Source organism: Liolophura sinensis, chromosome 8, assembly GCF_032854445.1.
Source record: "Liolophura sinensis isolate JHLJ2023 chromosome 8, CUHK_Ljap_v2, whole genome shotgun sequence".
Taxonomy (NCBI): domain Eukaryota; kingdom Metazoa; phylum Mollusca; class Polyplacophora; order Chitonida; family Chitonidae; genus Liolophura; species Liolophura sinensis.
Window position 1 is genome coordinate 20,904,648 of NC_088302.1, and position 25,022 is coordinate 20,929,669.

At 38.1% G+C, this 25,022-nt stretch overlaps 1 protein-coding gene across 3 annotated transcripts; it reads right to left on the reverse strand.

The window, feature by feature from the left end:
* LOC135472142 (DAZ-associated protein 1-like) lies at window positions 1–20,811 on the reverse strand. 3 transcript variants are annotated; one of them, XM_064751501.1, is made up of 14 exons: window positions 20,675–20,811; window positions 18,796–18,836; window positions 18,204–18,370; window positions 17,740–17,808; window positions 17,410–17,526; window positions 16,590–16,638; window positions 13,448–13,530; window positions 11,442–11,682; window positions 10,061–10,105; window positions 7,305–7,541; window positions 4,404–4,550; window positions 2,382–2,474; window positions 1,619–1,717; window positions 1–301 (listed from the first exon to the last, which is right to left on the reverse strand). In XM_064751501.1, the coding sequence occupies exons 1-14, from the start codon at window positions 20,695–20,697 to the stop codon at window positions 138–140; spliced, it is 1,575 nt and encodes a 524-aa protein (XP_064607571.1). In that variant the 5' UTR covers window positions 20,698–20,811; the 3' UTR covers window positions 1–137. The 3 variants fall into 3 exon arrangements, with proteins under 3 accessions (XP_064607571.1, XP_064607572.1, XP_064607573.1); XM_064751502.1 differs by lacking the exon at window positions 10,061–10,105; XM_064751503.1 differs by lacking the exon at window positions 4,404–4,550.
* Between the last annotated feature and the right edge of the window lie 4,211 nt (window positions 20,812–25,022).

Below are 25,022 nucleotides of genomic sequence, written 5' to 3' on the forward strand. Positions count from 1 at the left end.
ACTGCAACATTGTCAAATCCTGGACCATAGCAAACATGGTCCAGCGTATATATGTGGTGCAGTTGTGTATGCTTTGCATGTCCCTTCTCAAAGCCCTGCGATGCGTCTGTCTCTCACAAGCAATACTAAAACTCTGTTTATGTTCTCCTGTATGGGTGGTAGCCCCCTGCAGGGCCAGTGCCCTGGGGCATCCTGTTCTGGGGCGGGGATCCATACCCACCAGCTCCACCAGCATCTCCCTGGCCATACCCTGGGTTAGGAGCATTCCCATAGCCACCCATACCATCACTGGAATAACCACCTGTTCATCAAAGACAAAACAATTAGAATATTTTTTTTCAGTATAATACAAAGCATTCATTTGACCTGAGGAATTTCAGTAAATTTTAGAAGTTTGTGCAATTACCAACTTACATTTGCTAGCAAAATATGAGATGCATGCAAAAGATCTTTAAGTGTAGTACTTTTAAAGACACCACCCGTAACATTTACCTAAATATTGCTTTCACTGTTGGACGCTGATGCTCGGCGTACAACTAGCTACATATTAGCGCTGTAGGCCTGTGATTACGTATATTATCACAGCCCTGTATTTTATTATCTTACCTTGAACGCCTCCGTACTTCCCTTGCTGGCTTTAGTATGCTACTGCTGGGCACCAAATGATTTGTCCGTCCATAGTCATAGTCGTCTCAGCTATCAATTCCAGGTAATGTTCCCACGTGTCATCGCTAGTAAAACCCACACATGGATGAAACCAATGGAAACTGGATAAATTCCAGCTCCAGTCTCCATGTTTGAATGCATACTCTTCACAGGAGGTAACTACTGACATTACTAGCAATTAGCATATTTTGAACGTCTTGCGTAATCTTTTTTTTAATTGTTTGAGAAGTTTTTTATTCATCAATGTTGATTATGGGTTCCCTCTAGGTCATTACTGGTGAGACTGATCCTAAACAATTAGCCGGTATGCGTGTCAAAAGGTCTAGCTTGCCCAATGGTGGCAGTGATCACTGCATATATGATTCCCTTCAATAAGAAGTATGCATTTAACCATGGCCGTTTGAAAGCATGTGTGGGTTTACTAGTGATTACACATGGGATCACTTACCTGGAATTGACAGCTTAGGCGACTATGACTATGGACAAACAAAGCATTTGGTGCTGAGCAGTAGTATACTGTAGCCAGCAAGGAAAGTACGGAGGTGTTCAAGGGTAAGGCTTATGAACAAGACAGGGCTGTGATACTATACCTTATCACAGCCCTACAGAGCTAGCTACACATGTACTTTGAACAGGCAAGCTGAGGACTTTGATGTTTATACCTTATTCAAGAATTGGTTCAAACTAATGGCTACAAATGGTCAAGCGCTAAAAGAGAAGCACTGTAATCAGATTAGGCCCTCAGTGCTTCCAAGTTAATGCTAATGCACTTCACAAGCTGTGAACTGATCAGCTTGCAATAAATCACAATGTACTATGCTTAATTTGTTGACAGAATACTAATTCCAGAACAAGGACAAATGCTGCATGTTCATCTTGTAACATCGTGCCTGCTTATTTTGATTGTATCAGTGTGCTTGATTATTTTGATTGTAACAGTGTGCGTACTCACCTTGATTGTAACTGTGTGCTGCTCCATTTGTTTGTTGTTGGTTGTACCCTCTAGTCGGACCGTAACTACTCTGTTCCTGGTTGTAGTTTCCCATGTTACCTAGGAACAAATATTTATTCATCCATTTCATTGGTGTTTTACGCCGTACTCAAGAATATTTCAGTTTAAACGATGGCGGTCAGCATTATGGTGGGAGGAAACCATCCACAGGTTGCTGGTAGACCTGCCCACATATAGCTGGGGGGATAATTATATAACCTGTATTATTAACATCTGGCAAGGTGTAACCCACATCAAGAAGTCTGTAGTGCAAGTGATCGAATATCCATGAATATAATGTGAGATATATCTACGAACTGAACAGTTCATCCTTGTCCAGGCAAAACTATTAATATCTGGAAAAACACAACAAACTATAGTCAAGTTGTGGTGACCAGCGTTATGATGGGAGAGAACTGGAAACCCACAACCATCCACAGGCTGCTCGAAGATCTTTTCACGTATGGCTTGAGAGGAGGCCAACATTGGCTGGACGAACTCACAGGTATCCCATTGGTGAGAGGCTTCTGGGTCACTGTGCTGTGCTAGTACACTATCCACAGGCCACAGACGCCCCTGGTCTGGCAAAATATAATTTGGACTAGCTAAAATTTTAGAGGTTAATCTAGAATACAATAATGAACACGCAGAAATATCTACTGAAGAATTTTGGAATGGCAAAATTGTGGATAACGAATTGCCACTGCCACGGCCGGATATTTACCATACTGACTGCTGTAGTTGTAACCTGTGTTCTGTGCTGCAGCTGGGTCAGCGGCTGGAGATTGGCCTTGGGGTGGATTTCCTCCATAGCCACCTGTGTCAAGAAGAAAACCACAACACATGTAGGCGATTACTGATCCAACAGGGTTTGCTGTGTACCACCTACACAACTCGGTATGTTCACCGAGACACAAAAAAACAAAACAAAAAAAAACAGCATCACATTTGGAAATTGTATTTTCTAAAGGAAACTTGCATCTCTATATATGTGCAAGCTATAAGCAACATCAACCATGGACTTACAGAGCATGCTTAAACTATTAAACTGCTACGGTAGGAATCCTTCAACTCCCTATGAGGACTGATCAAACACTGAGCACTGTATCACAGGACCAATCATATCATACGGCTATGAGAAAAATCAGACATATTCCATACCTGCAACAACTGTCTGAAATACACAGAAAAAAATGTGTCTAAAAATAAAAAAAAAAGAGGTTCCAATTTCCTACATTCCTACAAAGAAGTTTGAATTTCACATTGCTTACTATTAAGCAAATGAAAAGTGTTGGTAAAGACAGTAAATCTGGAAAACATGTCTGCATGTATGGTCAAAAGAGAAACAGTACTCTGTACAACCAAGATCTACCCACAGACTGCGAGAATCTTTCACACTCGATACTGAAAATGAAAGTTTTCCTTCTGTCACTAATGCATATGCATTACTCGTACATCCTTCAGCAGTTCCTTCTTTGGAATGGTGACGATCCAGTTACACCAGGAAGCTACTTTTTCAAGAGATTGTAATGTTACGCCAGCCTATTCAACAAGACATTGCATACCGACGGCATATGATGCCATGGTAATTGCGATGGGCGCAGCGTTACAAGCCTTTTGAGAAAAAAACCAGATAACAACACTTCACCAGCCTGTAAAAAAAATGACAGTAAGATTTTGATCTTACAAAGAGTTGACAACTAGATCTGAGGTTAAAACTACAAAACAAAAGTAACCTCCACCTAATCTCACTGAGAACACAGAAGGCAACTGAATAATCATGACTCAATCATCTGCACTCTTACCCACAAACAGAATCTTCGTTCCATACCAAAAAAGACATACAAAACAAAACACTACATTTTAAGAACCGCTTAGTTTGAATAAAACTTTACAACATCCAACTTTATTAAGTGCAATAGGAAAACAAATTTAGCGTTACTTTAGACAAGAAAACAAAAAAAGGCTTCAGTTATCCTTTCCAATGTACAAAAGTTGAAGGAAGCTACCTTATGTAAAGCTGTATATTAAGAGTATTGTCCTTGTAGGCAAAAATTTATAATGGGCTTATAGTGTGGTATTTGATGACTAACTTTAAATAGGATATCTACTGGCACAAAAAGGAAACACTCTCGTCTCCAGGCTGTATCTGTACTAATCTAATTGATACATCTGTCATGCAGCAAAAGTCCTGACACAAATGTAGAAATTAGGTACTGGTAGATTTATCTCATTTAAGGATCCCTTTTTAGACAGCTTAGATGAAACAAACGCTGTTTTAGTGTCCCAATCTGACATTTTTTAGCAGTTTTGATGGAGCTTACATGGCAAATGTTAGAAGTTTTGGAACTGAAATTCTTGAGAAAACGTTATGCACAGTGGAGAATCTGATACTTTTCACTTGTTATCCATGTGAATCACCATGTAGCTGTCGAAGTCTGCATAACTTTACAAAGTGTATGTTGTGTGGTCATTCCTGGTACGTACAAGCACACCTTGAACAAGACGCAAGCTGACCTTAAGGGAGGTAATCATGTGCATCTTCTTTTGGTATAGAAATCAAGAGTTGCAAGTAGACAATTGTATCATAATTACCTCCCCTTCCTGCCTATACAGGATTATCAGTTACGAACACCTGTTAAAAATGAACACACTGCATACAGAATAGTAAGACGACGTTATGTTCAGACCATGCAGATACCCAGCCTAGAGACCTGCGAGTGATTAGCTATTCTGGGGTCATTACCTGGGCCAGGGGGTGGAGCATGTTGAGCATAAGGCTCCGGACGGGGGGGCATCGGTGACGGGTGTGGCTGCGACTGCGGCGGGCCATAGGAGTGGCCGTAGCCTGGGCCTGAGGGTGGCATGTTCTGACCATGAGGGGCCTGGTGTCCTGAACAAGTGAACAAAAAATCTAGCTCTTAAGTCTGTCAAAAACTAGGTAAATCTTTCACACTAAAAAAAAAAACAGGATTATACAGAAGAATACCCACTATTCTTTGTAGCTACAAAAACACCCATATTGAACCAAACCTGAACAGCTTGGCCAAAACCCCTAATCAAGACGGCACTAAATATATACATGCAAACTCAGAATATGCAAGAGCAAAAAGTAAAGATACAAAAACAAGCATACTTTCACCTTAACTCCACATCACAGAAACTTTTCCTCAAACCCAAAAAATTCAGCAAAAAACAACACCATGTTACATTAGCCACATCACTAGCTATAGGGTGTGGCTTCAAGAGTACAAATAGATTCACGTGCAGGTTGTGATGGCCACAAAAGTACCTCAATGAACACCTAATCGCGCAAAGACACAATCAACGAAATCTTCTTAACACATGTATGTGACAGAGGCACCCTGCAAAACATCCTCAAGCTACTACACCAGTCTTGCACAGGTCATATAGGCTGCAAAACTAAGTTCCATGCATGCTAGCTATCAAACAAATGCAGCTGCCTTGGAAAAAACTGGAGAAGCAAACACCAACATGTAAGCTTACATACAGCTATACAAAGCAATGCATTATACGGCAGACACAATATATACTTATGACTGGTTTTTATTAATAATAATACCTAATGTAGACTACAGCTACTATAAATGTATTTCTTTATGGTACTTTTTTTCACTCTTGACAGGGGTCAAGTTTTGGGCCAGTTGTACTTAATTAGTTCCTGTTTGAAAAGAAAGCTATGACTGTTACCTTTCTAGTACATTGAAATTTTCTAACACGAATCTGCAGCAAGCCTAAAATATGGAGCCTAACATCTTTCTTTTTTCCCTACCTGAAATGTGAAACTGTGAAAGCACGTGCAAAAAAAAAATGAAAAAGACGCCAAATGTTCTTGTATCTAGGCCTCAAAGGCAGGGAGAGAACCAATACAAGCCTGAATTTCTGTTTTCAGTTGGTTGCAGAACACATTTTTGATGCATAACACTATCTTTGTCGCTTCTATCTAGATAATAGTAATACTGTGGTAAGTTACTAGGCAAGATTTCCCACGTGTGACTTACAGATACGCAAACCACACTAGTGGAAGGCGAATGGTTCTCAATGAATGTTAAGAATGCCCAAGCAGCTGACCAGTCTACCACCAATATCAGTTTTGAATCAATGAATGATTGGGGTTAATCGTCATACTTAACAATTTTTTTCTATCATATGACCAGGAGTCATTATGCGTGCATAAATATACCGTGTCTTCTTGTGGCAGGGTGAGTACATGCAACCAAAGTACTGCCGACGCTGAAGTATCATGACGAAGACACCAGACATGACACCCCACCCAGGCAAGTTATACTGACATTAGGCCAACCAGTCTTGCTTCCTTGGTCTAGCCTCTCAGTGCTTAGCAACAAGTGAGACAGCCAGAAGTACCATTTTTTTTAAGTCTTTATCATGACTCTACCCAGATTTGATCCCGGTTCTCCTGGCAGAGTCAGAAAGAGCAGTTTTGAACCTGAATTTTGTTTGGCCTGGGAACTGAGTCAAGGTATTTACCGGATTCTCACAAAATATTAAGTCACAATTCTAAATCACCTAAGACAGTAATAAAATATTTGAAGAATAGTGTCACCATGTGGGTGAAATACATCTAGCATCCAGCAGAGTGCATGTTACAGTAATGGCCATATTGCGCCGCATACACGTCTACAAGAAGCAAGGCAAAGAAATCAGCTGATGAAACTACCATCCAAAACAAAACATTTTAACAAATTTAAAAGCACACACCGAAACAAAAGGAAAACCCACTGAACTTTAATAACGTATTCAGCCATTGATATGCCTAAGACAAACCATCCAACAGAATTTGGTTGGGGGAGGAAGTGAACATTAAAATGGTGCGCATTGTTTCTGGAATGTTGTTTGGCACACAGTGCATATTAAAAGGAAAGTTCAGCAGGGGTTAACGAACAACTGTTTGGAAGGATTATCAACACAAATATGAAAAATTTTATTTCAACAGAATCAAAAATCTAATCACTTCCAATAACTTTCATATACCTTTAAAAAAAAAAAAAACATGAACCAGCACACTCAGTTCGAGGCCTCAAAGTGGTTTCATATGACATTCCTGGTGAACAAGGTGGATTACATCATTTTTCAGAATCACAAGCTGCAGTGGGGTTAGTGCAAAGAATTGCTTTTTTTTTGTTGTTGTATACATTAACCCACTAGGCCTGTAAGAGACCTGCATGTATAATTCACATTTTACTACTATTCCAAAAACCTTCACACATAACATAAGCTGAAAAAAAAAAAGCATACAAGGCTCATCTGGCATAGTAGGCAACATGATGTTGCAGTGCCAAGGAAACCAGTCATTCGTTGTTTTCCAGAGAACTGGGCTAATTTTATCCTGCCAGAATTGATGTGTTTGTCTTAAGTGAATCCAATATTAGAGTCCTGTATATTCAAAATGTTCAATCTTTTTATACCGTTCAACTTGGATTTACAGGAATATTTCAGGAATTACATTCCCACCAAAAAGAAAAAAAAGCCCTGAATAAGCACATCCAAATCAAATTACTTTCCCATTGCAGCAGTAGAACTTTCTAAAGAACTGTTAGTTCAAACTGAATAACCTTGTGAGTTTAGGAGAGGCATTATTATATTTCTGCAGTTGCAGTTGTCTTACCATAATCTCCGAACATTTGCTGAGCTGGTCCTGCCTGGGGCTGTTGCTGTGGAGGCTGACTCTGGGGTGGGGAGCTGTACCCACCTGGGGCTCCCTGCGGCTGACCGTAACCGTAGTTACCGGCATTTGGCCCCTGTGGCGGAGACTGTACTGGTGGAGCCTGTTGAGGCTGCCCGCCCCACTGCTGAGGTGGGCCCTGGGGAGGACCCTGAAAGTTGCCCTGATTCCCGTAACCACCTGTAAGTAAAATATAAGGTCGTGTTTTGACACAAACTTTAACCAAGTCACAGCAAATTTTGTGAACTAAATTCAAGCCAAACTTCCAAGAAATTGTGATCTAAGATCATCATCATTCATCAAACTGATAATTCTAAACTTGAAAAACGATGGCTATATATACGCCAACTTTTAGTTACACATAATTTAGAACGTGCATATACAGGTAACCCTCTTGTAATACATGTAGAACTAACGGTTGTTTACAAACTTTACATCCTGATATAAGAAGACCAATACACTAACTGAAATATCATAGACTGGATATCTAGCTATGTCTTATCTAATGTTACGTAAAGAAATATGAATGCAACTATTTAGTAATCCATATACCTGCATGGTGAAACACAATGGCAAAGGATGTACATTGGTCTAAATACTATAATTTTTACAACAACTGTACCAGAAGAGAAATTTACATTACAGGGATACAAAATAGACACCGACTGCTTGGATGACAAGCTGATGCTCTGACTGAGCGTGTAATTTCACAATACAAGTCATAATCTCAAATACGCTATCACTTTACTGCCGTATCTGAACTTTTATCAGTAAATGAATATTTAAAACACTTTGGAAATTTGTAGTTATATTGTTGTAGATGATTTCAAGAGAGATTACGGCCCTGCAGTTTAGTACTGTACATTAAGTCAGCCAATCAGCATCCATTCTTTATCCCTTTAATCTCTGCTCACACAAATCACACAAACGGTTCACTGGTGTTGTATAAACCAAACGGATAAAGCCATTGTGTTCTACCGTTGTTACATGCACATAAGGAGTAATAAACATAAAATTACTGATCAATGGTGAAAGAAAAACAGATTAAGAACCCAACCACCTTAGTTCTCTACTTGTGACTGGAACAGAAGGGCCATTTACACAAAATTTTGTAAATCAATTTTCTTGTAATTGTCGTCGCCCTATGGCGCTATAACCTCAGCGTCTTTCACCAAAGTAACGAGAAATGTGATTTACGAAGTTTTTGTGAATGAGGCCCTAGATTACAGTCAGACAGAGTAAATGCACATTCTTGAGTATCAAGCTATATAAACGGACAGTTTACACTCTGGAGATTCTCGACAAATATAGACAATATCGTCACCATTGGGGTTGCAGTAGGGTGGGTTATAGACATATCTGACCAACAGAACTTTGATAACATCCAGTCTTTGCAGGAGACAGAAGAAAAAAAGACATCAACTATACAAGAATGTTTCTTGGTTGTTTTCCATTTGCATGACTTGCACAGCTTTCGCAAGGCTACCATGTTTTAGTTCTGGTTTGGTTTGCTCCTAGTTTGGTTTAGTCACAAAATGACGACCAGGTTTAGCAGGACACAAGTAAGTAAGCCATCCTTCAAAACATCTTTGTTGGGCGCACCCCAACCCAACCTTCGCAAAAAAAAATTTTTTTTTCTGATGAAAACGATTGGGATGAATACATTAACATAGAAAAAAACGGCAAAAATTGAGTGAGTGAGTGAATGAACGAGTGCTTAGGGTTAGACATCATTCTTCACAATTTTTCAGTCATATGACGATGAAGGAGCCCTTAGGGTGCATATAATGTGCCTCCATGTTGCAGGATGGATTTCCACCGCTCTTTCATCTAGTGCTGCTTCGCTGAGGATGGCAAGCAAGCCATTACGCCCAAGAAAATATACCGACAAAAATGTTATCATAACACTGTCACAGAACATACTATCTAAAAGCCAGACTGATTGGAACAGGTAGATACCTTTAGGTGACAGGTAGAAAAGTTTACCTGCCTCTGTGACAGGCATGTTTTAAAAACACATTTCTACCAGTGTCTTAATGCTGAAAGCTAAGCAAGTTAGTTACAACTTCCTCTGAAGGTCTTAGGTGTGATCCGACCCAGGATTGACCCTGGATATAAAAAAAAAATTTAATGAGGATGTTATGACTAACAACATGTCATTAACTTTACACTACATACCCAAGAACACAAACCCAAACAATACACACTACAAAAGTGTGTCCATATATCTCTTTTTTCCACTGATATGACTAAAAACCAAATTGCAACCAATACTAACCACCTAGGTGTAAACTACAGCTGTACACTTGTTACTCTGCTGGCCAGAACATCTCCCATGGCAAAAGTAACTGGGTACTGTACACGTGATATATACAGAGCATTCAACATGTCAATTAAGTGTGGACAATGTTTCAGAGGGAGTAAAACGATCTGACAGATCAATCTAATAGTGCTAGTTTCTGACGTACTGGTATTTTAATTCAAATTTACGAAAACCAGCAATGAATGTTGTAATTCAAATTAAATTTTTCTCAATAATGTGAGAACTGTCCAGATCGTTTCACTCTCCTCCTATGACCATACATAAATGTGGTGTGGGGTGTTGGAGACATTAATGACAGAAATGGTTAAAAACAGTAGAGAAGAAAGCATGCAGAACATGACTATAGTCCAGTATCTACACACTAAGGATAGCATACCCATATGAGACGGCCCCTGGGGCATTGAATTCTGCATCCACCCTCCTGAAATTAATCCCCTTACATATCAGCCAGAGCTTAACAAGACAATAACCAGCAAATATCTTAATATATCGTAACATAAATTACTGCATTTGACCTTAAACTTCATCCATGATGAGATTACTCATTTTGTCGCATTCTTAGAGGTCTTTTGATTTTCAAAGTTTTTTTGATCTTCGAAAGGCTTTTTTAACATTGTTTAGAAGGTAGGTCAATAACCTACTGCAAAAACATATTTAATGAACTTTATTAGCCACTAAACATGCATTTGCTCCAGCACTTTGTTCAGATCAAATGCAGTAAATCTTACATATGTTCATGCATCCTCTTAAAAGTGCACTGGGTTTGTTGCCAAACTAAATTATACAATACCGAGCCTTATCTAAACAGACCCCTTTTCTTCGTATTTAAACATGTAAATCTGCTCAATGCATTCCAGTTAGAAGGATGGGCTTGTCTGCCTACTCAGCTTAAGCATGACGCTGTAATTGTAGGTTAAGTTGATAGGTTTTCTGGCAAAGTTTTCTGCTAAATTTGAAGTTTGGCACATCATATAGGCAGGTAAACCTCTCCATTCCATTCAGGCTTTAACATTTTAACATGACAAATGCTAGGCTAGAAAGTCTTCACAGAAAAGTAACATTTTCTACCGGACGCATAGAATCTGCTCACTGATTTCAAAAACACAGATGCTGGGCAATGTCCATTTGGAGCTCTGTTTTGACAGGGGCAATAAAAAACGCTACTTTGCAAAAAAAAAAAAAATGAATAAAAGGGGTAAGTTTAATTTCTCCTTCTGTTTGAAAGTCAAACTATGCTTCATTACCTGATACCAAAATCATTCCACACCAGAAACAAAATTTCACAATGTTGCTCTAGGAAAAATGTGCATGTTATCTGCATCCAGAAGATATGTTTCTTTCAATTCCCATTAAAAAAATGAATGATCTCTACAGGCCAGTAATCCAGATAACATTCTAAGCCTAGATATATTTACATGAAACAAAGCCAATTAAAATTACCCTAATTCTCTTATAATTTGGGACGGATATTAGCGGTGTTGAAAGTAGAATACTACATTTCTTTACCAGCCTTTTGCGAAAGTAAAGACAACTATGTTGTCATCTCATGGTCAACCCATGTGAGAAAATGTTCATTATTCCTCAGAATTACATATATAATGGCCAAAATGAGCAGACCAGGTGTCCCAAATATTATAAGAAATAGAGTAATAAACTAATTAAACAATAAATTTGCAGGTAATTAAACCATTGGGCAACTAGTCTGAAAACTTGCTTTACCGTACCTGCCTGATGGTACTGCCATGATGCGTACTCACCTTGGTTGCCCATATTTGGCTGTTGTCCCCAGCCCCCTTGTTGATATCCACCCTGGAACTGATTGAAGCCACCTTGATTAAAGTCCTGGTACCCGCCCATTCCACCGGGGCCCTGGAAGGGGCCACCCCCTGGAGGTCCAGAGTTCTGGTTCCACTGTCCACCCCCGGGTGGTCCCCAGGGACCTCCACCGCCGCCACCACCCTGCTTACCGTCTCTAGGTTCTGCTCTCTTACATTCCACCTTTAAACAAAGACCAAACAACGTTCAGAGACAGCTAGTGATGTGCACATAAGGCAACAAGCCAGGGCTGGAAAAATCCAGTTCTTCTTGTGACATTCTTTGTCAATCAAAACCCTGATTCATCATTACTACCATTGTTTTTATTCCTTTTTTTTTTTTCGTTGGTACCCATTCAAAATATTCGAAGGAAGGCAATTTTTGATTTTCCTTCAAATAAAGCATGTGCAGATCCACTGCTTCTAAATAGTATCTTGCACCCTAGGAAATACATACTTATTCATCAATTACATATTCACAGGCCCATCTAATTATTATATACTTGTATAAACGTGTTGTGGTGAAATATGTATGTAAGCTGCATATAATCCAATCATGCACCGACAATTACGTAAATCACACTCCCATCCAGTTAGAGCCCATTAGCTGACACCCCCCACCCTCCACCCCCATTTACACATTTTACAATGTAAATTTACAATATATGTAATTTCTATTATTAAATTATACATTAGACATATGCTAACTGTTAGAAGTTGTAACTTCAACATATGGTGTATCACTAGCCATCAGAAGTGTATTGTGCACAAGTTAGGTTAGAAGAAAAATACACATGTGTACAACCTATAGGTTAAATGAAAGAGCAATACAAACTGCATGAATTTTTTTTTCCCCAAAAACGGTTTTATATGTTTTTTAAAACAGTCATTGTCTACAAAATCCACCAATTCGAGGACCATCGAAAGTCCCACCATGTTTTAGGCTCGTCCAATGAAAAGCCTCCGTTGTTCCATTTGCATATTCATAGTGACGTCGTTCTTTAAGGTGTTACTCCTATCATATGATTAACGTGCATTTCCAGTCTCGGCTAAATGTAGTCTCAATTGTAGGTTATTAGGTCTGTGAAAGCCAGCTCTAAAAAGGAAGAGTCTAGGATGTACGAGACGGCCCATCTTGCTTAAACCTGTAGGTTGCCAATATGTGTCTGTAATGCCATACCCTGAAAAGCTACTAGGCTAAGCTAAGCAAGATGACTAATGCAATATGTTGAAATGTCAGCCTAAAGGAGACTTCTAAGTCTTCGGTGTTTAACTATTAAATACTCAAATAACAAGTACTGCTGGCAGAAAACTGAGATATTATTTAACCTTAAGTATAGCTCTTTCATTTAAGGTATAGGATGCACAAATGTGTTATTTTCTTCCAAGGACATGTACCCTTTCCACTTAACCAATACCGGTGCAACAAATCAAGGTACCAAAGAAAACCACTGTAACTATGATAATCTTAGTGTAATTACAACCACGAGCAAACGGTTGTTCACATAACTATAAGGTTTCTAGATAAGTAGATAAAAGCTACTGATTTTAATTGTAATGTAAGAATTGGATTTTTAACCCATACAGCTCTGGAAAGAAAGGGATTAGGGCATACATAATGCACAAATTATTTCGTACTTTACCATACATGCAATGTAACAAAGTATATATATGTTAATATAATAAGCAAGTTTGAAACTACCAACTTTCTTAAAAATTTTAAGTTAGGCTTAAATCGCATGTATGATATATACATGCAATACATGTCTAAATAAACATACCCATGTCATAGTGGAGAATTTTTATTACATGACATCTAAACAAATGCATTACATTAGCCAATTAATATTTAATGAGTAGCATTCAATTCTTCATGTAAATGGTACCAAAATGAACAATTTTCTTAACATCCAAGGCAAGTAATGTAATGTAAATAACGATAACTCCACCTGTTTGTTGCTAACATCCACATAGCGATCCTTGCAAACTGCTTCAACGCTTTCCTCACTCTCGAATGTCAAAAACCCAAAGCCTAGTGCCCAAATAATGGTAATGAAGATTACATCAATATGAGACCAGTCTCTATGGAAGGTCCAGGTTCGGTGTTCTTGGCAAAGCTCACAGAAATATATACAAAAACTTCACAAATACTCTCTGATACTAACATTCTAACTATAACTGGTTCGTCGTCAAGTTCTTAGTTCCCATGCAAGACAGAGGACAATACAGCTATTTCCTTCCAGGTAATTGCCGATCCAGTTGGATGTAAATCATAACTACATGTACACCTGCTATAGGTACTGAAATATTAACCCATAAAAATCAAGCATTAAGCTCAATGAACACCTAAATGTAGTAGTCCTTCATGTAAGATGTTGCCATTTCACTGCATTTAAAAGTTATGAAAACATACCTGATGTTTTAAGTATGTGCATCTTTCAAGTTGACCAATAAAAACATGCATTTTTCCAGCACAAGCATGGAATTGAAACAAACACTTCATCAGGCATTCAGGATACAAATGCATGCATAGTCATGCCTAGAAGTTCACCCTGACTTAGTGCTTCTTGGATTAACTGTATTAAAATACTGACCATACAAAATGGCTCTAATTTTTATATGAAATCCAATGTAGATAATCCAGTCCAATGCAGATAGCGATCTTGATCTTGATGTAGTGAAGATTATACCAACTGATAAACATAGCCCTGAGAAACTACACCTGAGATATTTGTGAGCTTTGCCAAGCAAACAGCAACCAGAGTGTGGATCTATCTCAACTTAACTATAATAAAGAGAAAGCATAAAGTTTAAGACATCGGTCAACATATAATCATACATGGAGCTGCAGTCGATTAAAACAGCTGGAGTAGTCAAATAAAAATCTGGCATACGTCATTTTTTTTTAGAAATGTTACTACATGCTAGACATTCTTTTCCAGAGAAATGGAACAAATTTCAAATAACCAGCTGTTTTTATACAACTGCAACTACAACGTATGTTCATGTACACAGGCAACTTTTCCACTGCACATACAACTGCTGGAGAGCAAATAGTATTACAGTTCAAAATTAAACCTGAAGAAAACAAGTATGTATCTAAGTATATATATAGTATCAAGACATACAGGTCAAACAATTCAACCTTCACATCCAGTGCCAGTATGAATTCAACAAATAATGGTTTTTACCAATAACTTGCCAACTTGCCATCTTTAAATACCCAAACTGAGATTTTCCTGACCTCAACTACTAGTATGTAGACAGTACAATGCAGATGGCAGTAACACTTCAACAAATTTTTGATGCAGGTAACTCAAAAATAGCAAAGAAAAAAATGCATGCCGGTAGGGAATTTTTTTTTTTTTTTTTTTTTTCCTGGATGAGAAGGACTGGGATTTTATTTTAGAAAATACCACTGGGAGAAAATGGAAATTCCATCAAAAGTCTTGGCGATTTCTTTTATGATTGGCAAGGTTACCCTCTAACCAACATGAGTTAATAATGGCCTAATGTTGAAATTATCGATTATATGCAAGACAGCTGTCCAATTTTAACCAGTAACCATTCAAGTCAACTATTTACCATTAGACGCGAGTACCCAGGCCAGGAAAACATGACATGACAGCAGGGAAACACATCACTGTGCAATAACTGCCATAAGTTCTGTGAAATTTGCTAGGTTTGGAATATGATTAAGACCGGATGCCACATCAGCAAGGTTTCAACCATATCAGGGCGAAAGCTTGACTTAACTCTAAATGCAAAAGTAGGCAATATCTAGGAAGATATGAAGTAAATTAACCTGCCTGACCCCATTTTACTGCATAAAGTGGTAAACAAAGCTCACAGGGTATAAAACATTCAAGATTCACAACTATATCACCTGGAAAAATTTTCGCCACGATAAGATCATTTTTTTTTTCTTCTTGTGGCATAGGTTCTGTTTATCTTTAGAAATATATACATCTGCATGTAATCTATAAGAATATTTGTTTTAGAAATGGCTACCCATAATCTTTTTAATACCTGTTTAAACATTTTTAGTCTACATGACAAAACTGATGTGTATGAAGGATTCAACACACTTTAAAAAACATTAACTGTTCACTTAATTTCCATACCCACTTTGTGCGCCTTGAACCACAGGTGTAGATACACAGTTGCTATATACATGATTACACTATATTACACTACCATTAATCCATAGTCCCCCACCCCCCACAGGACAAGAGCTATATTAGACAAATTCACAATCTGCACAATACCATCTCAAAAGAAACCATTTATAGTTAACACTAGTTAACAATACAACCTAATTTTAACAACTAAAAAGTCAGATGCAGATAGGAGCCGTAAGATTAATTATGTGTAAGATTAATTATGTGTAAGATTAATTACCTATATGAATAAATATTCAAAATCTATAATTATATTAACATATCTTACAACATACAAGGACAGCTCTTAAAATACTGCTGTCGATACTGAACTGAATTTTATTTGAGGAACTCAACTGTAAAACATTAAAGCTGTTTAGAGAAGCCATTCGAGTTGGACAATGTGAAAAGATTTTTAAGTTGGAATTCACAATTGTGCTAAAATTTCACCAAAAATTTTAATCTTTATTTTAAGTAGAGTAACATTCAGCACCACAATACAAAATCAAACTCAAGGGAGATGAAAAATTGGACGTAATAAGGTCGGGCATTACCCACATATTTAACAATAAATCTACAGCTATTTTAACAGGTAGTTACAACCTTATGGAATAAATGATCACTCATGAATGCATGATTACGGCTTGACCCCACCTGGGCAGTATTTCAATTATATCAATTATGGACTTTGACTAAATCGCTAATTAATGCACACTTGACTAAATTTTTTGAAGACCTCAGCTTGTCCCTGCAGAATACGTATGGTGGAGCTACACTCAAATTCCCAATGTTTACCAGACAAAAAAAAGTGATCAATCACAGAAAAATAGGACAAAAGGCATCATAGGATACCCATAAAAGTTTCTTCTAAACGGGACAAGGAATGATGAAATATCAAGAATCATTAGTACAATAGTTCTCACTACATTACCTCGAGATCTCTTCCTCTGCTGATCATACATGATTACTACCTCTGTCACCTGTCAAATAAAACACACACACTATTAGTTTTCCTTCAATCTCTAGCTGCAGTAACTGGTTTTTCTGCTTAGTACCGATAGTTACCCCCCCTTCTAAGAAAGGGATTCTTTTTCCAATAAAATCTCAAGTCACAAACCCATAAATCTCTCGTCATACTAAAATCCTCTAAGTTATGTACTTCCATTGAAAAAACTGCGATACTTTTTTTTTTTAACTGATTGGTTCATTTATATATTTGATTGGTGTTTTAGGCGTGCTCAACAATATTTAACTAATACTACGGTAGCCTGCATTATGGTGGGAGGAAACCGCGCAGAGCGTGAAGAAACCCACAACCGTCCTCAAGTTGCTGAGAGAAACGTCCCATGTACGGTTGGAGACGAAGCCATGCAGTTTGAGCTGGACTTAAACTCACAGCGACCACATTGGTGAGGGGCTCCTGGGTTATTGCGCCCCAATGACTGATTAAAGAATTTTCCACAACTGGTGAAAGCAGCTTGCTGAAGTAATTCAACTTTCCCCACATGTGACACAGTGTTTCACCCATACACTAGGAGCAAGCTCAATGTGTATGCCATATTTGTGAAAGACAGTGACGTCCAACAGAGCTTCATGCAGGACCACCTCAAGTCACTTTTGGGGCCTGTTATTGGCCCTAGCAAGAATAGAGGCTGGAGAACTTCACGCAATCCCTGTCCGACACTGCACCATCGTGCCTCCCTACTAAGATGACTCCTACTGAATTAACAAGCACCAGGAGAAATTGTTACCTTTCCATATCCAGAAAAAGCCATTTTCAGAGTGTCTTCATCAGCACTGTTGGGCAAACCGCCGACGAAGATCTTCCGGCTCTTGTCTCCGCCACCTCTCATGCCGCCGCCACCACCCTATGAAACAGTGGTCAACATGTTCAATCCGTGGCTTGGAAAGCCACTAATCCTGACACTAAATGCACAAACAAGTGATCTAAGATTGACTTAGATAATTGCTTTTAGAAGCATTGATAATTCTCTTATGAAGTCATGTTATAGTTACATGCACACTGCAGTTCAACAACAATCAATTTTTTAAAGTACTGAAAATACTTCACAAAGTCCTACCCCCATGCCATCACTGTTTCTCATACGATTCTGTTGTGCAGCTTTAGGGTTGCAAGCCTTGGGGTCAACCTGAAACACAAAATCATGAATCACAACACTATCATCGAAGGAGGCTTCTAGGCACATGCTCCAAATACTCAAGATTAATGAAATGCTTACGCCTCGGGTGAGAAAGTCTGCCACCAACCTGTAGATGGTTGTGGAATCCCTCACCCCCCAAGATCTGCTCCATAAGTGAAATATTATTGAATATAGCGTAAAACACCAATGAAAGAAATAAATATCTAGGACTTGTGCAATAGCACAAAAATGTAGCTTGATGGAAACAGCCCGCATTAATTGAATCAGCAAGACAGCTTTCATATTTTGACAAATACCCACACATTAACAAGTGCTGCCACTTTCATAAAATCGGAGCACATCCATTTTCAAAAAAATTTACATTTTTACATGTTAATTTGTACCTGTCGTCCATCTAACTGATGTGGTCCAGAGGACAGCACTGTCTCTACGCAGGCAGGATCTTTGTAAGTCACAAAACCAAAACCTCGTGACTTTCCTGTCTGAAGGTTCTTCATCACTATACAGTCAATGACTTCTCCATATCTGCCAAAGTATTCGCTAAGGCTGTCTGAAAGCAGATAATCATGAAATCCTTTTATAAGTACTTGAAGTCAAAAATTTTGAATGGTGGACAATTCGTATGGTGACACAGTGATGCTGAAATGCAATGGAGTTTAGCAGAAAATCAATTTCAAATATGATCAGGAGAACAAAATTTCAGGTATAAGCATTTTTTTTTTTAGCAACAACAGTCATCCAGGTTACATACACGTTACGCAAGCTTCAATCCTCTCTTAACAACTAAGGCACCAAAAAACATTTATGTGCCTCCAAAAAACACAATTTCATGGCAAAATTTTAGGTCATTTAGAGCTTAAACATGTAGTAAGACTTAATTTTGAATACAGTACCACTGTTCCAATCTGATCAAGGGAAATAAATACCATCTATTAAGTATTTTGTGCAAGCAATTGCTTTAAACTGTCAACTCACCTTTTGTAGTGTCCCAGCTTAAACCCCCAACAAAAAGTTTTCTGAAAGAAATTAGAATACATGCGACTTCAGCTGTGAGTACCAACAGTTGGCTTAAACAAAAAACAGCTGAGACTTCCACACCTCATCTTACATTTATATCATTATGAAATTTTAACACATCCAATGGTTTGATACTTCAGAATTTCAACTCAATAAATGTCAGAAAATTCAGTGATTACACACTGAGTGGAAGTTTAGAGAGACAGAGGGGGAAAATAAAAACAAGCTTTCTAAAAAGAGAGTATTTGATTCGCTCGTGAAAGTTCAGCGTTGTAGTACCCGTGCATATACGCAAAAGCTGGGGTAGTAGAACATCGTTTGTGTTTGATGTGGTCGAATCCAGAGTGTTTTCAGTCCAAAAATGGACATACACTGATTCTGAAATATTTATTTTCCTAAGCCAAGAAATCAGTTGTGAACTTTTGATATTGGATAAGGTCTAGTTCACATCAGAGTAGTAAAATATCTGTATGGGAACAGAGATTTCCATCGAGCATGTGAGCTGAATGAAAATGTGAGCCAAAACTTGGACAAATGTCAGGTGAATTACTTTCGCCGTCGACTGCGCCCTCTTTTGGACAATTTTTATTTCAATCTGTGGCGTACACAAGTGGCAATTCCCCCAAGATCACACTTATGCGCTCAAATCACAAATGTTAACACAACTATAAGCCAGCCTTAGATTGGACTTTCAGGTTAATATTTTCTTTAGTCTCCGGATACATACATATATATATACGCTTTGGGTCTTGCTTTAACCTCTTTGTGCTACACGGGGCAGCAGCATGTAGCATTTCTGATGTTTCCGGTATGACCAAACTCGGTTTGGAGACTTTGTGTCAATAGTTAACTTTATTCAGTTCACAGTGGGCATTTGAGCTACCATTTGGTAATCCCTATCCTCCATCCACCTCCCAATGTATGTGCAAGCGCCACCATAGGAAACTAGAAAATTTTATCAGGGGAAGCCACTTAAGCCTATGCTCACAATATCAACTGGGTGTCTAGTCAAACTTCACTTGGAACACTTTTGATAAATTTGGTTTCTCTGTTCTCTGTTACAAACGAATTTCGAGAATTCCAGGAAACAAGTCTCATTCGCTACTGTATGACGAATGTTCAACCAGACAGTGGTTCAGGTGATGGGAATTTTAAGTTTGTGGGTGGGGTCACTTGGTAGAGTGATATGAACTCATTGAAGAACCTGCTTTTCACTTAGCTCCATATATCTCTACACGTTCACTTACACTACGGATTAATTGGTAGAACTCTGGCACTATCGCAGGAGAATCAAACAGAATGATCTATAGCTCTACCCTGTAGTGTTAGTGAAGGGCAGAGCTATCTGGAGTTACTTTTCACTATGAGCATCTGAGAAGGGGCTCACTGACTAACCTAGTCTTCACATCTGCCCAAAAAGAGTTTGTCATTCGGCTTAGCTGGGGTTTAGTGGTATTAGCATAGTTCTTTCGATTTACTGATTTACCTTCCTGTAGGCCTTCGAAATAGCCGACATTAACACGCCATTTTAGGTTCAGACTTTTATTGCATGCGAGTTGCCACTTTACCGGCACATTTTAGTTTCAAACGCAGTCCAGTCTTGCACACGCGGGCCAAGAACAAAGCGAAAAAGAGCACATCACAAATATACATTCACAAATGCTATTTGCATCAAATAAATAATGAAAATAAAACTGAAGCTAGGCACAAAATGAGTGCACTTCGAGACAGCACATGGTTGCAGAACTTTGCGGTAGGCTACACTGTACAATGAAATACGACCGTGTCTCGAATTAGTATCCATTTATCGACTTATGGTTAAGTAACATATACAAACCCTTGCTCGTTTCCTTTAGACATTGTTACTGGATAAAATCTGCAGAGTGTATCGATGAGATGGAGGCTTCCACACTTCTAAATCTTGTAAAATTCGCACCGCTACAACGACCGACTCCGAAAATGGCTGCCTTTTGTGGGGGGAGAGAAGAAGCACTCTTCGCAATTCGGCGGATCTCCCTATGTCGTTTTATGTAATTTAATATGAAGGGCGATAATGCACAATATGCCGAATAACGGAGAGTGCTCGGCTATTTGATTGGACGGATTATATACTTGCTTTGCTTGGATTGGGCAGTTTTATTCTATGAGCTGACCAATGAAATAACTTTCACTTTCGACCATAAGCAAAGTTAAATTTCATTCGCAATTCATGACGAGTCTCTCACTGAGCGATACTCGTTATCGTTTCATTTTATTCATAAATTTATTATCCTTTTCTTTCTTTTTCTACTTCAGTATATATATATCTGTCACCTTATCACCTTAGGCAGTCTATTGGGCCTTTAAAATTCGAGATCATGATGAACTGCATGTTATCTGGAGCAATATAAGTTATATTAGTCCCAGATCCTATTCACACTGTCATTATCTTTACTTCGTACATTTTTTCTCATGCAGGAGCCAGGGAACGTTATAAAATTTAAAGGGGAGGAAGCAGCAGAAGTAGTATCCCTGCCCATCAGACGAGTGTCCAGGGGTCGCTAAGCAAGGCCCCGGTAGCTCTCGCCATATATTGCTGGAAACGCAATTTAGGCGATTTCCGGTGAATTTTTTTTGTTTTTTTTTTGATAAATCCGGGATAAACTGCACGGTGTTCCTTAATTATTAAGCATTTTTGTTCAAACCTCTTAGTCGATGTCATCTGGTCTGTAATTTTTTGTTAAAATGTTAAGGGCTTAGGCCCCCCCACCTTTTGTTTACCAATATCAGGCTGCCGCATATGCTGATCAGCTACACGATGGGTAGAATCCGTTCTACCTCCATGGTTAGACTGAACACACAAATGTATGGTGTGATATATTTACATATATATGTCTTATGTTATCTGCTTCTGTCGATACCCTCATGGTATAGCCATATCTCCTAACATTTAAAGTGGGCCTTCAGGCAACAGAAAAGCTTTTCTTCTAGAAAATGGCTCTAAACTAGAGTTTTCCAAAGAATCCAGCGGTCAGTTCGAAAAGTAGCCTTCGTGCGTGATGTCAGCGACGATGACTTGTCAAAATAGCTCATTGGGGCAAAATTTTAGAACCCATACAGTGGGTAGGGGCGAAGGAGGAAGGAGAGGAGGTTGTCTATTCTGGTCGGGTATTAAGAGACATACTGAAATATGTTTCAAAAATGAAACTAAAACTTCTTTTGCGAACTTTGTTCATCACTGTTAATTTGCATGATGCACAGATTTTCACCAGCAGGTCTGTGCTCTCTACACAACCGCAAATCATAATTTAAGTAGAAATATAACCTTGGAGTATATCAATTAAACAGATTCTAAATATTCAAAATTTATTATAGTTTTAGGCAACATGGGACAGTGGGCCTATGTGGTTTTCTATTTACTCATCTGACCGCATTGTGTTTAAATGGGTCGTAAAAATAATTCATATATGAAGGTGAAAAGGTTCATACACTGGCAGCATGAAACTGCAAGTATAGTGACAGCCTAAGAGGAAACCACCAATCCTAATTTGTTTTATAAACTATACATACAGTATGACAGTATAATGCCACAAGGGCTGCATCCTAATATACACATATAGATCATGGATTTCAACTGGCCATCTGGACAAATTCAGTTCAGACCACATGGTCTGTATAGTAGAACACCAGATTTATACATGTACATTTCATTAATGTTTTAACACCGACCTCTGCAGTTTTTCACATTAACAACCACGTTCGGTTTCAAGAGTGAAGGTAACCCAGTCAGGGCTTTGACACGTACTTATGACATCCAGATTTTATAGCTTGCATCCATTGCAATCTCATGGTAAGGTGACGTCCATCTGAATGACAAAAACGATCCAATGTGCTACAAAGGCGATTTTCATAGTCATTATTGAGCTGTACAGATTAAGAGGTTTACAGCTACATACATGTACCAATAACAGACTTGACGCAATGCACAAATAGAGCAGTATCTACAAAGTTTTATTTATCATACAAATGAGCACCCGTGATAGGACAGCAAACGAAAATCCTGATGGGTCAGCAGGTAAAGATTGGGAAACTCATGTCCAAGTTTCCTTTATTTTCATTAAGAGCCTCTATCAATGGCTGGGCATGAGTGCGACGCATGCAGTGAGATACAAGTACAAAAACACCGGCTTTCAGACAGGTCTACATACTTTATATATCCCATCATGTTTGTTGCCGTGGATACAGAAAATGTCTGTATTCAGTAGGCCTACATTATGTATATAAAATTATATAGGGTAACCCTGTCAGTACTTTCAGCCTGGGAATACACACGAAACCATTGGCTTCGAAACTTTCACGGCATATATTTCACTTACGATATATATATATTTGTTACATTACACACCCCTGGTGTGAAATACATTTCAAAACTTGCTTGAAGAGAATGGAAGCAGATTCCGAAATAAGGTGACATTTTTTCTAGAAAAGCATAAGGTTGACTGACAAATGAAGAACCAAGGGGTAGCCTTGTTACAATGTTAATTTACTGAAGGTAAGGTCATCACTGAATCAGGCAATTTCCCTGCTAGTGCAGTAAAAAAATATTTCACAAGAAAAATGTCACAAAACAGTCGGGCTAAAAACAACTATTGGTGTTTGAAATAAATTATTTACATAAAACATCCTAAATAGATGAAACATCAGAAGAGAAAGTTATGCTTTGCTTGTGTGTTGGAAACCTCAACCTAAGAAAAGTGTCATTTTTTTTTTTCTGGTGTTTTTATTTTTGCATCAAATCTTCATTAAGTCATCATGGTCCCTTTAATGTACACATATCAACAAAATACAGTGATTCACTGCCTAAAATACAGTTATACACTGCCTAATATCACAAGGTATACATTGAGCTTAAGTCCACTTCTCAGTAAAATCAGAAACTCCAATCGTTTAAAATTTAATTCACAGCAACTGACAGGTAAGAATTCTTTATTCCATAATTTTGCACAAGTGGCATTTATTAATTATTTATTCGTTTTGCCCCAGAGTATTGCTAAGAGCATCTTTCGGCCTACAAGTATGATGCATCTCAAGACTTATCTCTCACTAAAAACAAGTTGAGACATCGGTCAACCATTTTGCTTTAAGCTATCATTCTTCTAAATACTAATTCAACATTTAATCCTTCAGAACTAGTGGAGTGAAATCAGCTATCTTGAAGACAGAAACCAATAATAAGTTGATCATGAAATCAAATTGCTTTGCAGGTTAGCCAGATGTGAAAATGCCAAAATATCACTTATGCTGTGAGTACAATGGATATCAGAATGAGCACAAAACTTCAGAATCCACAGAAAAATACAAAAATATACACAGTACAAAAAAAATCACGCACAGCTGTTAGCTTTTTTTTAAAAATTGTTTCGTGTTTTTTGAAAAGCCATGTCATTTTATGTTGCGTTAAGGATTAATTTCTCTAAGTATGTTCTTGATTGGAATACTTCACCACACTATAAAAGACTGACATTGATTACCAGCTGAAACAATGAACTGAAACAAGACAACAATGATACAGGTATGACATCATCAAAGCTGGAATCAAGCTGACTTCTAAATGAGATAATATGAAAAAAAAAAAACAGAAAACATCCTTTTACAAGAAACTGGACAAAAAACTGGGAAGCAACCTGAACTTAATTGGTATTAAGTTTTTAAACATTCCAAATTAATGTAACTGGCTGCACCCTGCAGAAAAAATATTTTATTTACAAAATGCAAAAACTGTAAAAAAAATTTGATATTTATGACATGCCTAATTTAATTAATATGGCTCTTCTCCCCACCATGATCCCCCTCCAACCCTCCAAAACACGATTACCATTATTCTTTTATTCTGCAGAAAGACAGCATCAACGTTTATCAAGAGTTTACCATGACCTTACAACACAACAGCTCAGCAATTTGTTTGCTTACTTATCAGAGCTGTCGAAACAATCAATGCAATATCATTGCATGTCTAATGTTTTAAAGATTAGAGCTTATGGTGTCAATGGGTTAACATCCTAAAAGAACGGGCAAATAAACAAATGCACTCAGCAGTTTTACATACAAACTTGGACAGGATTTCATAGGACAAATTAAACCACCAAATGCCCCCCCCCCAAAAAAAAACCCCACAGAAACAAAAGACAAAAAACTTGTGCATATAC